The 16487-nt window shown below is 36.9% G+C and overlaps 1 protein-coding gene across 4 annotated transcripts in view; it reads left to right on the top strand.

The window, feature by feature from the left end:
• The window catches only part of cyth3b (cytohesin 3b), a 100066-nt gene that overhangs the window by 17377 nt on the left and 66202 nt on the right, over window positions 1-16487 (top strand). For 2 of the 4 annotated variants that reach the window (XR_012401259.1, XM_021474753.3), the window contains exon 1: window positions 11718-11869. The exons of the other annotated variants lie outside the window; for them this stretch is intronic. Coding sequence is in view for 1 of the 2 variants with exons in the window: in XM_021474753.3 (XP_021330428.1) it covers window positions 11845-11869 (25 nt within the window). In the remaining variant the exon portion in view is untranslated. Of the gene's footprint in view, window positions 1-11717; window positions 11870-16487 lie in introns of those variants that run through there. 4 annotated transcript variants of the gene reach the window in all.

The raw sequence follows: 16487 nt of genomic DNA, 5'->3' as shown, positions 1-16487 counted from the left end.
ATTGAATTCCCCAAAGATTGGCTCCAATGAAATACACATTAAAAGGATAGTTCACCCAAAAATGTTTAATTCTGCTGTCGATCACTCTTATACTCTTACTACTATTTGTTTAAACATCAAATATACTCCAGCTGACTGTGTGCATTGGCACAATTTCATGTTGACTCGAGCCAGACTAATTACCTAACGCCGGAATGTGTCTGCTTAGGAAATGACTGAACGCGTCAAACAAGCCCAAACTCGCTTCTCTGTGCATAATAGCCCGTGGACACGTGGCGAACGCAGATTTGACATGATTTGTGAAGTGTAGCCGGTGAAATGGGTCACCGCTCGCGCTCCTGACAGCTGTTGTAGTGAGTAAGAGGCTGTTTAAGTGAGTCAGTGCACAGCCGCGGTGCAAAGCTTCACCTGGGGTTTGAGTCCTCGATCAACACTACTGCTGTCAACAATCTGCGCTGCAGTACGTGGGAATCATTAATTGCTAGGATTGATTTCAATGGTTTGCTGTGCCGAGCTCTCAGATCTCTAAACCTTGTGTCATAATGCCTGATTCATATTGTTATATGGGAGGATTTTTTTGTTTGTTTGTTTTATATGATCAATTATTCTTTAAATTAGCTAATGATTAATGATTATCACCCGGGTTTCCATCCTAATCTGAATGACTGAATCAGTTGGGTATTGTGCAAGAGAGTTGGTGTTGATATTAGTATAATTTTAATAATTAATAATACTGTCATATGGCAACGCGGTGGAATGCAGATATAAAGAAACAGCAACAAGGTCGCTGGTTTGAGCCTCGGCTGGGTCAGTTGGCATGTGGAGTTTGCATGTCCCCACGTTCACGTGGGTTTCCTCTGAGTGCTCCGGTTTCCCCCACAAATCCAAAGACATGCACTATTGGTTAGGGGTGTCACGATTTCGATTTTAAATCGAAATCGATCGAAATTTATGCTCAATTTCGATTATCGAATCAAAAAATAGAATCGTTGATGCTGCCACGCCCCCATGTCACAGTCAGCTTGGCTTGCCAAGCGGGAAAAAAACAGGCTTGTTAAGTGCTTGTTAAACTGCAGAAGCAGGAGACCCGTCGACAGAGCTTAAACCCTCTCCTCTTTCAATGAAGTCGCCCATATGTAAGCATTTTGGATTTCCAGTGAGTTATGTTGACAACGTTCGTGTTGTCGACAAAAAAAAACACAGTTTTGCAAGCTCTGCTATGTACGTATTAGGTACGGTTCTTCCGATAGACAACACCGGCATCGCGATCCTCCGCCCGCCCCCGTTGCAAATCCGCTCGCGAAAAGTACACACTCAGGCCCTGTTTACACTGTCTTTGTTTTTAAATGGCATTTTAGAACGACAACGATTTGACATCCACAGTGGCGTGTAGCATTTCTGAGCAGCCCTCCTTCCTCTCTACCTCTGAAAATGCACATCACGTGACCACACAGACGCACTCACAGCCATGCGCTCGAGACAGCAGGTCCAGGCAGTCAGAGGACTGCTTCAATCTTTCACTCACTTGTACTTAGTCATTTTAGCGAACACCTCAGATACTGTTGGCTGGTTCCTGTTGGTTGTGCGTCTTTTTTACCGACGCCATTATAACGACACAGATCACTGCCTATTCACGAGTCCCGCAGAAAAAGTGATTGACAGGTGGTAATTATGTGTGTATCTTGCCTTTATTCATTTACTGTATGATTTGTTTATGGGTAAAACAAAGACCATGCAGGTCAGGTAGTTTAAACCGTAGGCTACAAATAATTAATTCGTCATTAATTAATTAATTAATCATAATCGAAAATCTAATCGAATCGTGCCTTTAGAATCGAAAATGTAATCATATCGAGGATTTGGAGGATCGTGACACCCTTACTATTGGTGAATTGGGTAAGCTAAAAAATTGTCTGTAGTGTACGTGTGTGAATGAGAGTGCATGGGTGTTTCCCAGTGATAGGTTGCAGCTGGAAGGGCATCCGTTGTGTAAAAAATATGCTGGATAAGTTGGCGGTTTATCCCCAGATTAATACAACACAGGCTCATTCTGAAAACGTAGTCCCAAGGACTCTTTTGGAGACCGCGAATTAGTAGCCTTAGGTATGTATGGCTGCATTTAATTTTTTTTAAACGAACACAACGGGGTGGTGTGACGCCATTCCTTTTCGCACTTACCGGCTGACCGCTCACCTATGTGTGGAGGGCTTCAAACGCGATTCAAACGCACCCTATGGCGTCATTTTCCATCAGTAATATTTTCGCGTTATTTTAAATTTTTAAAAAAATCTATTTGATCTAACTCGTCCTAGGCCGTTTCTCCGATTTTCACCAAAATTGAATCGCATGATCTACAGACCATACCGACCAAAAGTTATGGAATTCAAGTTGATTAAACCAACCGTTTTTGTTTAACTTGCGATCAAATTTAATGTAGAACTTGTGAAAATGGACTTGAGGCGATATCTCCGTAACGCATTCACCGATTCACACCAAACTTGGTGTGTGTTATGAAAACTAGGGTCTGAGGTTATATGCGGAGTTATCTGCCTCCTAGTGGTCCGGAGATACAAAAAACTTGCTTTTTTGGTTTATAACCTCTCAACCGTTCGTCCGAAACTCATAAAACTGGTCTCTTTACATCCGAGTCGAGTTGAATGATGTCTGATTTTCACAGGTCAGCCATTTTGGGCGTCGACCATTTCGATTTTTGGCCAAAAATGCTCTATTTTACCAACACATTCACATATCATTAAAAAACATGGTATGCATCTTCAACCCCATGCCCTGAAAGTACTCAGAAACATTTGGAGCAGCGCCACCTTTTGGCCAAAAGTGCTTGGCCCCTATTTGCTGCTTGCAGCTATATTTTATAAGTTTTTTCATTCCTAAACAAAGTGAAACCACAGAAGACTCACATTTTAGAGCAAGGGGCGACCCCTGGTGGTTCGGCGGTATGGGTTGCGTATAGGGAGGCTCGGCTGTTCAGAGAAAGACTAAATATACTGGAGAAATAGGGGAAAATACCTTTACAAGATAATAACGGGATAGAACAGTAAAATATGGGAGAATCCCGGGAAAAACGGGAGGGTTGACAGGTATGGTAATGACGGAACTTGCGACCTTAGTTGGCTCACAATGTTTTTCGGAAATGCACCTCTGGGCGGCCCACCCATGTAAAGTCTATGTGTGGGAAGCACTGATATTTTTCCAAAAAGTGGAAAGGTCTGCATCAGACATTTATTCATGTTGTGCACATCGTTGAATTTGCTCTTTGGTTGCTTTTTCAGTGACATTTAAAATCACACTGAACTTAACTTAAATATGTTAAGCTGCTTTGACACAATCTACATTCTAAAATCTCTGTGGAAGTGAAGATGAATTAAAAATTAAGATAATTTTTTTTTTTAAATAAATTGAATTAAAGTAACAAGATTAAATCAAAACTATCGTTAATTAAGATGAATCGCTGGTACCCAGAGCTTCAATGTGTAACCCGCTTCATATATAATTGAAGTATGTCCCAGATTATCTTCATTAAACGCCTCATTGGCCCAGTTTCCCTCCTTTACATCTCCACAGCTGGACTTAAACTAACAAACAGCTCGTCCCGTAGTTTATAATTAAACCCCAAGGTCCCAAGGAAATTCAGTGCTGAAGGAATCCCATTTCACAAGGAATGAATAAAACACAAATGTCAGAGCAACTGAGGAATGTCTTCTGGAGCAATAAAGCTCTGCCAGGACCGGACGCCGAGCCCTCATCGCCCACGTTTCAGCCATAATAATGCGACAGAGTCATTCTGTCTTCGCAATCCTCAGTAATTCAGTCCCTTCCTCAGACCCAGATGTGTGTCTGGACAGACGGGGCCAATATAAACAGGCCTGTTAGGTGTCCAGTTTGTCTCACTCAATGCTCTCCATCAGCCTCATTTCCCGTCTGGGTCACTGCAGGCCTCGGGGGCTTCAGAAAGAGGGTCCCATTGTCTGATGGCCAATACAAATGGCCGGCTGCACTTCACATTTGCCTTGATTGAGTAGGAGATTGTTTTTCTCATTGGATTTATTCAATTACTAGAAGGAGATGAGTGATGAAATCCTGAAGATAAGCACTCAAATTATTATCATCATTCAGAGCCACTGTGTTTAACAGATTACAATTTGAGCATCATCAAGGTCAGAAGGGATCCAGACAGGTTGAGCTTTTTTTAACCAGACATTTGACTCTCAGCTTATAGTTTTATCCTCAACGCAGGCTAATTGTAAAAACGTACCCCCGTATATATTTCTAGAGAGCGCAAATTATGTAGCCAGTAGATTTCAACCAATTTGGCATAGTATGATTTATAATATGAAACATCGCGACAGACGATGGTATAATCATAGGCGGTGGTGAATTAATTATTTATAATTAATTAATAACGACTTAATTATTTGTAGCCTACCGAACTATCTGACCCGCATGGTCTTTGTTTTACCCATAACCAAATCATAAATAAATAAAGATAAGTTACACACAAATTACCACCTGTCAATCACTTTTCCCACGGGACTCTGGGATGAATAGGCAGGGTGATCTGTGTCATTATAATAGCGTCGACAGACTTGGTTGGTAAAAAAGGTGCACAACCAACAGGAACCAACCAACAGTATATGAGGTTTTCACTAAAATTACTAAGTACAAGCGTGAAAGCGAAAGATTGAAGCAGTGTACTGACTGACTGGAGCCGCTGTCTCGAGTGCATGACAGTGTGTGTGTGTGGTCATGTGATGTTTTACAGCGGTAGTGTGTTCAGAAATGCTAGGTGAAACGCCAGTGTGGATGTGGATCGTTTTCGTTCTAAAATGCCATTTAAAAACTGAGATGTAATAGTGTAAACGGGGCCTCAGTGTGTATTTTTCATGAGCGGATTTGCGAAGGGAGCGGGGCGGAGGATCACGATGCCAGCTCAGCATCGTGGTGTCTATCGGTCATGGGCGATGGACGATGGCATCATCTATCAGCCCAATCCTACAGTTTACGGATTACCTCCGTTTGTACGGCTTTCCCGCTGTTCCCAGTTTTCCCAGTTTGACCACAACGACGGGGTTTGAGTCCCGTGAAGAACGATCCCAAAAAAGCTAGTAAAGCAAAAACAAAATGCAAAAAATAATAAAAAAGTAAATAAAAAAAACAGAGTGAGATTGTGGTAGGATCTGAAAACGTGGTAAAAATCAGGCTGCTGTGAAGGTTTTTTCTGGATTGATTCTGGTTTAGGAAAGGGAGTGATTGGGTCAATCAGTGCGTTTGAAAACACTATCGGTTGGGTTAGGGAGGGGAGGACTATATTTGCTAAGCGTGATATTTAATTCATCTTGTAGTCTATTTCTAAGGACATATTCTCCGACTTTAGTCTTTTGAATTTATTACTTGTTCTCAGGTAACATGTTTTGGCTGGGCGCAGCGATACGTTAATATATTAATTAATGTAACCACGTACATTCTGTATATTGACTGATTGCTTGCCTTTATTTCCTACGATGTATAAACATGTTGTACGTTATACTGTTATAATGGCCATTATTGATTATTAAAATTGAAATTCAGTAAAAGAGAGGGTATTTTGCGTATTTTCAATGAAAATGAAAGGAGGCAGTGATGTGATAGGCTCTGTTTTATGTCAAAATGAAATAGGCAGTTCCTTATATCATGTTTTAATTTTATTGTTAAGAAAGTGAAACAACGTAGCCAGGGTGGTGTGAATGAGTTTATAAAGTACTCTGTTCCCTTTGGAGATTCACCCGACGTGTCCTCTGGAGTTTGTTTTCCATATTAAACTTGCAAAGTCTGAACTTACAGAGGGAGGATGCAAGACTGAACTGTGTGTAGGGGATTTAATATTGAGGCAAAAGCCCCAGTCAGATCAATCAGGTGAATGTCTGCAGCCCAGCCTCTGTTTTTAGCTGTCTCCGTTTTCCCCCATCCAGAGTTCAGACAGCATGATTTTCAAAGTAGTCGTGTTACAGATGTTTTCAACTGCATGACTATCTGGGCTAGCGTTTCGTCGCTGCTTTGTTTACACTGCAAGATGGTTCGGCGACATGGACATTCACATTGCATGACTTTACTATAGGAAGAATCGCCGACAACTTTGTCCAAACTACGTCTCACAGCCAAAAACACGTAGTATATCTTTTGTTATTAACTACATAATGAGAAAGAAGCCTTTAATGGGGTAGAACATGTACATGTTTGCTCACCTGAGTTTAAAGGGAATTAGCCATTTCTCCTCAACGTTGATAATAAACTCATTTCTTTCTGTATGAAACGTCAAACAGACACGGTTGCTCCTGAGTCCTGTCAAACCTCCACTAGTTTTTCCTCCATTTCGTGGGTCCAAATAAACTGAAAATTAATGCTTTTAACTTCTCCCCCAGCCTCCCTCTGGCCTGCAGCAGGTATACACACACGCACACACAAGTGAAAGCTGCTCTCTCATTGGCTGTAGGCGATCGCTGATGTTATTTTCAGTCAAAACTCAATTCACACGGCATGATTTGAATCACCAACAGCTCCAGATATTCAGCACGCCAAATATCTCACAGGCATCGGCAACTCATCGGCTATTCTCTCAGATTGCGTCTTTGAAAGTTCATACTGTGTGATTGTCACTCACGTGCACGAGCAGCGATTTGCCTGTGATATCAGGCATTTGTCGGCGATTTCTCAAAACTTGTCGGCGAGCCAAAATCGGGGCTAAAATCACGCAGTCTGAACTAGGCATAACACAGAGTAGCAGCAAAACTAAAAATATTTAAATAAAAATGGCCTCTCCAGCATTTTCAAAAAGCTCTGTTTTCAGCGCTCAAAAACTCCGGCGTAGTGTGGACGGATGGCATAACCGTAGCAAAATGTTTTAAAACAAAAAGTATTAGTGTAAATGGAGCCCTAATTTATTCGGTTTTTCTATGCTGTTGGAAACAGTGCATGTGTGTGAAGATGTTCTGTTATTAATATGTTTGCATGTTAAAATAAAACAGGAGGTTGAATGCAATATTTAATGTGTCAGACACAAAACAGACACGTCCATTTTTTTTCAATGAAATAATCATTTATAATTAATCTAACCAGTTAACGGTTAATATTCGATGAACGAGCTGCGGGTGTCAGTTGGCAAAATTAACAGGAATGAGCATCCCTACAAATGAATAATTTCAGTGTAAGTACATATTAGTTAAGGCCACCTATAATGTAAAGTCATTTGCGCATTACTTGATGCAATTTCTTCCTTCAATCAGCCGCATAGTGAAGCGTTAAGGGGAGACTGAACCAGAGCTGACGGTTTTCAGATCGTAAACTTTACTCACATTATTAACCCAGATGCTGCGAGCGAAGGTTAAACCAGCATGAGAAATCAAATGCAGGCAAGCCACTAATTATACGAGAAACGGCACGGAGCCTCTGCCAAAAATACTAATCTAATTTGTGAATGGGAGCATGACACAGGATGAGCTAAAAATAGGGGCATCAGGATATTTTCTCCTCTGCTATAGGAAAAGGAAGCTTTCTTTTTGAGTCACTTTTGAAATGGACTCAAGATGTCAGCGTGAAATGCAGTCGATGAATAAGGCATTGTGTGTGTGTGTGAGGTTTTCTTCTTGAGTGAGCATATATCGAGTTACGTGTGGAGTGGGTGAATTAAAACCACTTTGAGGTTTTGCTTGGGTTTCATTCTTAAAAATGTGATGCACCTGAGTTACTTTCAGTTTCATATGGTGCATGTGGAAAAACAACAGCCTCACGGTCTATTAATATAGAATAGAGGTGCTGATTGTAGAATCAAACGTGTGGCAGGACAGGGGCAAAACTGTATTCGAGTGGTTAGTTGTGTTTTATAAGTCAAGAATCACTATCGCAGTTTCTTGAGAGTTGGGGTCAGTGATCTGAACTTGATCTGTAAAAAAAAATCCGTAATTTTACGGTTTATTTCTGGCAGCTGGGGTGCAGGAAAAAATAAAACGTAAAATATTAAGTTTACTGTAAAATAACAGAGGTTGAATTTCAGGAATTTACCAGAAATTTAAATTTAGGGAAATTTCTGTAATTTAATGTGCGTTATTTTTTGGTAAATTTCTGTAATTTAACAGCTGTTATTTTACGTTATCCTAGCTGCCGGAAATAAACTGTAAAATTACAGATTATTTTTACAGCGTAACTCATAGTACTAAACTTCAGCCGTCCCGCATAGTTTGTACATTAATAATGCTGGTACACTGTGTGGTTGGTTTTTAGGCTCTACTGTTTTTGGAGTAGCTAACAGGCTCTAGCATTGAGCTAGAGCTTTAGCTTTAGCTTTAGCATTCATGCAGCTGCTTTTGTCCCAGAGACATCCAAAGGCGGAAGCGCTAACCGCAGCTAAATGACTACATTAAAATTCTTTGGATAGAAAAGTATTGTGAACAATTTCGATATAAACATATGGAGGAACGCTTTCGCATGTCGAGATGTACATTTGTTTATGTGCTAGCATTCACCGGAGTACTCCTTCATGTGCACCAGCGCCATGCAGCTGAATGCAGAGCTTGTAAATAGCGGTTTATCATAAGTATTATATCGATAATATTTCCCACAGTTGGCAATAATAATGAACAAAGAAACATTATCTGACTAACAACTAGCAGATAAATGCGTGTGGAGAAGTATTGAAAGGCTTTTATTTTCATAAACAGCACAGATGTGAATGCGTCTGAATGTTCTGATTGGCTGGAGTAGACGTCTCACGTCAGTGTGTTCTAAACATGAACGTGCTCTTTCCCGCAATTTTCCTTCTGCGTTCACACAGAGCAGCATTTCAGGAAATTAACGGTAATGCTACAACCTTCCCTTTCCGGAAAATTCCTGGTAGTTTTTGGAAAAGTCTGTATGTGTGAAAGGGGCAGGCTTATTCTGATTACGTACCCCTATGTACATTTCTGGAGAGAGCAAAATACATCCCAGGAGGTACGTTTTTTTTTTTTTTTGCAGTTTTTATTTTCACGAATCCACATGAGGCCCCTGTGTACATTTTTTGAGATAACAAATTTTTCGAGTACCATTCACACCTGCTGTTCTCACAGAAATCCACCAGAGGCTGCTGTTGACTGACTTATTTACTGACTGACCAATCGACCGTTTGCCCCACCCTCCCCCTTCCCTAAACTCAACCGATAGTGTTTAAAAAAGCACCAATTTACCCTCGCCCAGCCACTTCTCTAAACCCAACCTCAGTGTTTTAAAAAGCAATCCAGAAAAAGAAATCCCCCCCCTGATTTTTACCATGTTGTCAGATTTTACCGAATTCTCACCCCTATTTACTTGTTTATTTTACTTTTTGGCTTTTTGTTTTTGTTTTACCTGTTTTCTGGAACTGTTCTTCCGCGGACTCAAATCAAGTTGTTGCGGTCAACTCTGCTCTGCGTCTCAACTCCGTTGACCTACACATCGAGCGACCGGACAGACTGGTAACAGTGGAAAAGCTGTCCATACTGAGGCATGCAGTCAGCTGGTAATCAAGAAAAGGAACGGCATCATACCAGCCTGCAGCATTCATTTTAAAGGTGAAATACAGCCATACATAGCTCTGGCTACATAATTCGTGTATCCAGAAATGGAAATAGGGCTACGTTTTCAGAATGAACCTATATTGTAAAGGGGCTAGTGAAGACGTTGTAACAGAGTGTGATTTTGCACACAAAATACAGCTGTACATGTATGTACCCACACCATATTTCTCGGTTCTCAAAAATTGATCCCTGGGCACGTTTTCTCATTGAGCCTGTATTGGAATTTTCATTTATCCCCTTACGATTGTCACCCTGTGTGTAAAAAAAAATGCAGAAGACTTGCACTGAATAAGAGTGTCATTTAGATGCCAGCATATGACTTTGTTTTGCTAGGCTTGCAAGTGACGTTTTTGCATAGAAAATTAATTTCCGTTTTACATTATATGTGTAATGTATAATTTATAACATATATAAATGTATATAATATAAACATACAATAATATTTCTCTTCTCATATTCATGAATCATAGGCTGATCATAGATCAAGAGTTTTGCAAAGCTGTGAGGCTATAAATCTTGAGCCTACACTCTGAACTGAATCTGAAGGTTTCTTTCTGAACATCAACAAAAAGAGAGAAAACACAATAACATGTTTTCTTCGTGTCAGATGACTTTCCCAGACTAATGATCTGTGCAGAGGAACATATGGCAATAACAGAGGCTTGAGTGTCATCACCAGAATGAAGAAAACTCCAGATCTTTTCATCAGATTTAGCAGATTTACTGGTTAAGGCTCTTGATCTTGTGAACGGTTGGTTGCTGGTTGGATCCGCATTATGGCACGACATGCAACATTATCCTTTCTGATCAAGACACTGAGCTCAGAGCAGTTCAGTCTGCTGAGAAATATACCCTGGGCCAACTTAATCAAAAAAATAAAAAAATAAAAATACACTTCATTTGTCACAGCCTTTTTTATTAGTTCTTTTAATTATTAATGTAATTGACCAGCTGGTTTTAGCTGGTTTAAGCTAGTCATTTTCCTGCTTGACCAGCTAAGACCAGGCTGGAAATGGCTGGAAACTAGCCTGGAAGTGGTCAAAACCCCTCTAAAAACAGGCTGGTCAACCAGCTAACCAGCTAACGGCTGGTTTAATAGTTTCTTGCTTCTGCTAATATGAGCAAGGACGTTTTTTATGACATCATCATCTACTTCAGCTTCTTGTTTGATTTTTCTGACCAATTATACATTCATTCATTTGTCATCGGCTTAGTCTCTATTTCAGAGGTCACCAAAGTGCAATGAACCGCCAACAATTCCAGCATATCTTTTTAGTGTTATCCACTGAGCCTCCGTGCTGCTCCTTTCTGACCAATTAAATACTCTGAAGTATCTGAAGAGACCCTCCCACTACAAGACGCAGTCAAAGTGTGTCTATTATTTAACTAAGCGTTCGTATATAGAGCATTTGGATATATCAGAAAGTAATAATTTATTGTATTGAAATGTATTGTATTTCAATAAGTAAATCAAAACAATAAGGGGAAGAAAGTTCAAAAGAGCTAAGACACAATGTGCACAACAAAAAAGCGTTACACACACTCACATACACAAACACAGTCAGTATACAGTCAACAAGGACCTCAAGGACAACTCAGAGATTCAGAAATATTACTGTTACAGCTTTCTCTGTGGTGAACAGTGCACTATATAGGGCATAAACGATTCAGAAATACACTTTCCATTGGGGAGTATGATGTATATGGGTAATAGAAAATGTGGGAAACGACTTTCGAAGATTTAATAAGCATATATTTTAATAATAATGACATCTACTCCACATCAAAGCCAATCAGAATCCATCCTGCTTCAGTACCGTTTAAGCATCATACTACAAAACTCCTTATTTCTCATTATCCATAATTGGTTTTGACACTTGTTATTGTTATTTGTGTGATTGAGCATTAATTGTGAAACTAATTCATGCCTAAATTGAAATACAAAGCAGATTTCAAACGTGTAAGCCTCCACGAATGGTCCTCAGCTCAATACTTCATAATGAAACTTGAGTTTGATTAATAATTATCGAGATTTATCGTCAGACTGAACACCTGTGATGTGGTTTCAAAGAAGAGGTGGTTAAACTGGTTTTACCTGAACCGTTGGCTGCTGTATGCAAAATATGCGCATACTATGTTTTGAGAGCGAGCGTCTGTGGAACAAGCACACATCACTCCTGCATCTATATACAACATCAATTTCCTTGGGGAAATCACTCCGCGAACAGTTTTTCAATGCGCTTTGCTTGGTGGATTGACTGCCATGCCTCATAAAGAACAAGCTGATGGTACGTACTGGATATGTAGTGTGCCGTGCATGTGTGTTTTCTGTGGAAATGTGTGGTGTAGGTGGGTTACACATTGATAAGGCAGCTTCATGTTTGGGTTTTCGTTCTTGTTGCGTGCTGTAAGTGCTCTAATCGGAGTGGCAGACGGGCAGAAACATCCTCTGCATTGTCCGCAAGCAGTCCTGGACAATATCAGGATGTCTATCCAAGAGTTTTCTATATTAGATGTTCCCAGTCTCCACAAAGCATTGTGCGAATGTTTGTCCTGTACGGTTTTTAGACGTAACAGTATTAAAGTTTTGTCAAAATTACCTGAAAATATGTTAATAATTATTGTCACTCACAACTTATTTGACCAAGTTTCATATCTGAAAATTATAGATTTGTTAAGATTATCTGAAAATATAATTTTTTTATGTCACGCACAACTTATTCCACAAGTTTCATATCTGAAAATTATACTTTTATTAAAATTACCTGAAAATATTCAAAAATATATGTCACTCACAACTTATTTCCACTGGGTTTTTTTTCTTCTGAAAATGATTCTCTTGTTAAAATTACCAGAAAATATTCAACAATATGTCACGCACAACTTATTCCCACATGGTTTGTATCTGAAGATGATGCTTTTGTTAAAATTATCTGAAAATATTCAAATTTGTATGCAACGCACAACTTATTCCACCAAGATTCTAATCTGACAATGACAATTTTGTTAAAATTACCTTAAAATATAAAAAATATGTTACGCAAAACTTATTTCACCAAGTTTTGTATCCAAAAATGATACTTTTGTTAAAAATATCTGAAAATATTCAAATTTGTATGTCATGCACAACTTATTCCAGCAAGTTTCATGTCTAAAAATGATACTTTAATAATAAAAAAAATGTTTAACTTTTTTGTCACACAGCTCATTCCACCAAGTTTTGTTTCTGAAAATGATTATTTTGTTAAAATAACCTGAAAATATTCAAAAACATCACTCACAACTTATTTCCACAAGGATTGTACAGTATCTGAGTATGATACTTTTGTTCAAAATGTCTGAACATATTCAAATTTTTATGTCACGCACAACTCATTCTAGCAATTTTCGTATCTAAAAATGATACTTTTGTTAAAAGTATCTGAAAATATTCAAATTTGTATGTCATGCACAACTTATTCCAGCAAGTTTCATGTCTAAAAATTATACTTTAATAAAAAAAAGAAAATATTAAACTTTTTTGTCACACAGCTCATTCCACCAAGTTTCGTTTCTGAAAATGATTCTTTTCTTAAAATAACCTGAAAATATTCAAAAATGTCACTCACAAATTATTTCCACAAGGTTTGTACAGTATCTGAGTATGATACTTTTGTTCAAAATGTCTGAACTTATTCTAATTTTTATGTCACGCACAACTCATTCCATCAAGTCACTTATTTGACAATGATACTTTTGTTAAAATTACCTAAAAATATTAAAAATATGTCACACACAACTAACTCCACCAAGTTTCATATTTGAAAATGATACTTTTGTTAAAAATATCTGAACATGTTCTAATGTGTATTTCATGCACAACTTATTCCACCAAGTTTCGTATCTAAGTAAATATTAACATTTTTGTCACGCTAAGCTTATTCCAGCAAGTTTCATATCTGAAAATTATCCTTTTTAATAAAAATATATGAAACCATTAAACATTTTTGTCACACACAACTTATTCAACCAAGTTTTGTATTTGAAAATTATACTTTTATTAAAATTACCTGAAAGAATTCCAAAATGTATGTCCCGCAAAACTTATTCCTACAAGTTTTGAATCTGAAAATTATACTTTTGGTAAAAATATATGAAAATATAACATTTATTTATCACTCACAACTTATTCCATCAAGTTTCGTATTTGAAAATTATACTTTGGTTAAAATTACCTGAAAATATTTAAAAATACATATTACGCACAACTTATTTACACAGGTTTTTTATCTGAAAATGATTCTCTTGTTAAAATTACATGAAAATATTCAACAATATGTCACACACAACTTATTCCCACATGGCTTGTATCTGAAAATTATGCTTTTGTTAAAATTATTTGAAAATATTAGAGTTTGTATGCAACACACAACTTATTCCATTAAGTTTCGTATCTAAAAATGATTCTTTTGTTAAAAAATATCTAGAAATGTTAACATTTTTGTCACGCACAGCTTATTCCAGCAAGTTTCATATCTGAAAATGATCATTTTTCATAAAAAATATGTGAACATATTAAACATTTTTATCACACACAACTTATTTAACCAAGTTTTGTATTTGAAAACTATATTTTTATTAAAATTACCTGAAAGAATTCCAAAATGTATGTCCCGCAAAACTTATTCCTACAAGTTTTGTATCTGAAAATGATACTTTTGTTAAAAATATATGAAAATATAACATTTATTTGTCACTCACAACTTATTCCATCAAGTTTCATATTTAAAATGATACTTTTGTTGAAAAATATCTAAAAATATTACAATTTTTGTCACGCTAAGCTTATTCCAGCAAGTTTCATATCTGAAAATGATAATTTTTCCTAAAAAACTATTTGAAAATATTAAACATTTTTGTCACACACAACTTATTCAACCAAGTTTTGTATTTGAAAATTATACTTTTGTTAAAAATATATGAAAATATAACATTTATTGGTCACTCACAACTTATTCCATCAAGTTTCATATTTGAAAATTATACTTTGGTTAAAATTACCTGAAAATATTCAAAAATATATGTTGCGCACAACTTATTTACACAGGTTTTTAATCTGAAAATGATTCTCTTGTTAAAATTACCTGAAAATATTCAAAAATATGTCACACACAACTTATTCCCACATGGTTTGTATCTGAAGATGATGCTTTTGTTAAAATTATTTGAAAATATTCAAATTTGTATGCAACGCACAACTTATTCCACCAAGTTTCATATATGAAAAGGATACTTTTGTTAAAAATATCTGAACATATTCAAATTTTTATGTTGCACACAACTTATTCCACCAAGTTTCGTATCTAAAAATGATACTTTTGTTAAAAAATATCTAAAAATATTAAAATTTTTGTCACGCTAAGCTTATTCCAGCAAGTTTCATATCTGAAAATTATAATTTTTCATAAAAAATATATGAAACCATTCAACATTTTTGTCACACACAACTTATTCAACCAAGTTTTGTATTTGAAAATTATACTTTTATTAAAATTGCCTGAAAGAATTCCAAAATGTATGTCCCGCAAAACTTATTGCCACAAGTTTTGTATCTGAAAATGATACTTTTGTTAAAAATATATGAAAATATAACATTTATTTGTGACTCACAACTTATTCCATCAAGTTTCGTATTTGAAAATTATACTTTGGTTAAAATTACCTGACAAAACTACATTTTATGTCATGCACAACTTATTCCACCAAGTTTTGTATCTGAAAATGATACTTTTGTTCAAAATATATGAAAATATTCAAAAATATATGTCACGCGCAACTTATTTCACCAAGTTTCTAATCTGTAAATGAACAAACAACTCAATTTAGCAGCTTTGTGTAAATTTTGAGACAACCTAAAAAAATTAATCCCTGCATTTTAGTTGTTTTCTAATGTTGTTTACTAATGATTTTTCTAAGTAATTATATAAAGTAAGTAAAGTTTGTTAAACCTGCACTTGGACAACACAGGGATCAAATTGTGATTTTTTTCTGTCTTACATTGCACTTTGATTTGCGATTTAATTGGGAATTGCAATTGTGAATTAATTTGCGACGTTTTCAATAGTGTGCAGGACTCACTTTAATTGAAAGAAATACAACATACTTTAACAGTTTATATGATCTGTCTATATAAACAAGCATTTACGTTCCAGCCTTTTGTGGTTATCCAATCGTAATGTTACAGGATTTACAGTGAGTTATCATACATACACTGTCATACTAACCATCAGAAAAAGTACAGTGAGGATAGTTAATCATGACAAATTGTTTTCATATCATTAGGCTGATTCTAACAGTTGTAAAGACTGTGATGGGAATTTTTGTGATTTGTGAGCACAGTGTTAAGCACGTTTAAGCTGCCCCAGCAGTCACGAGACGGCTAATATCTGAGGGAATTCTTGAGCGACTATTGGATTAATCTGAGGGCTGGTGAATTGGTTCACCGTTTGATCCCTTGTTAGTGTTGTTGTTCGAGAGATCAAGGGAACGAAATGGATGCCTGTCCCGTTTTAATGCACTCAAGTCAGAGTGTTGTCGGCTGATGGTTGTTTTCACTCAGATGTGTTAAAAAAGGAGGGCAGAACTGAAACCCAGTGTTTTTGTAGATTGTTACAATGTTATTGCTTATACTGTACATATATTATAACACCTTACGGTCACATTAGAAAAATTGAGATGGTAGATAGTTTTACATATAATACATTGAGTGTTATGCAGTGTCACCCTATGTGAGATAATTCACAAAGTCATGCTAATTATTATGCAAGTCGATTTATTTTCCCATTGGATTTGACCATTTTCATCTGTTTTGTGACACTTCAGCTTGTAAATCTTATGATGTGTGAGTCTTCTTTCAGCTTTCTTTAC

The sequence above is a fragment of the Danio rerio genome, chromosome 3 (genome assembly GCF_049306965.1).
Source record: "Danio rerio strain Tuebingen ecotype United States chromosome 3, GRCz12tu, whole genome shotgun sequence".
NCBI lineage: Eukaryota > Metazoa > Chordata > Actinopteri > Cypriniformes > Danionidae > Danio > Danio rerio.
This window is presented reverse-complemented; position numbering and strand designations above follow the sequence as displayed.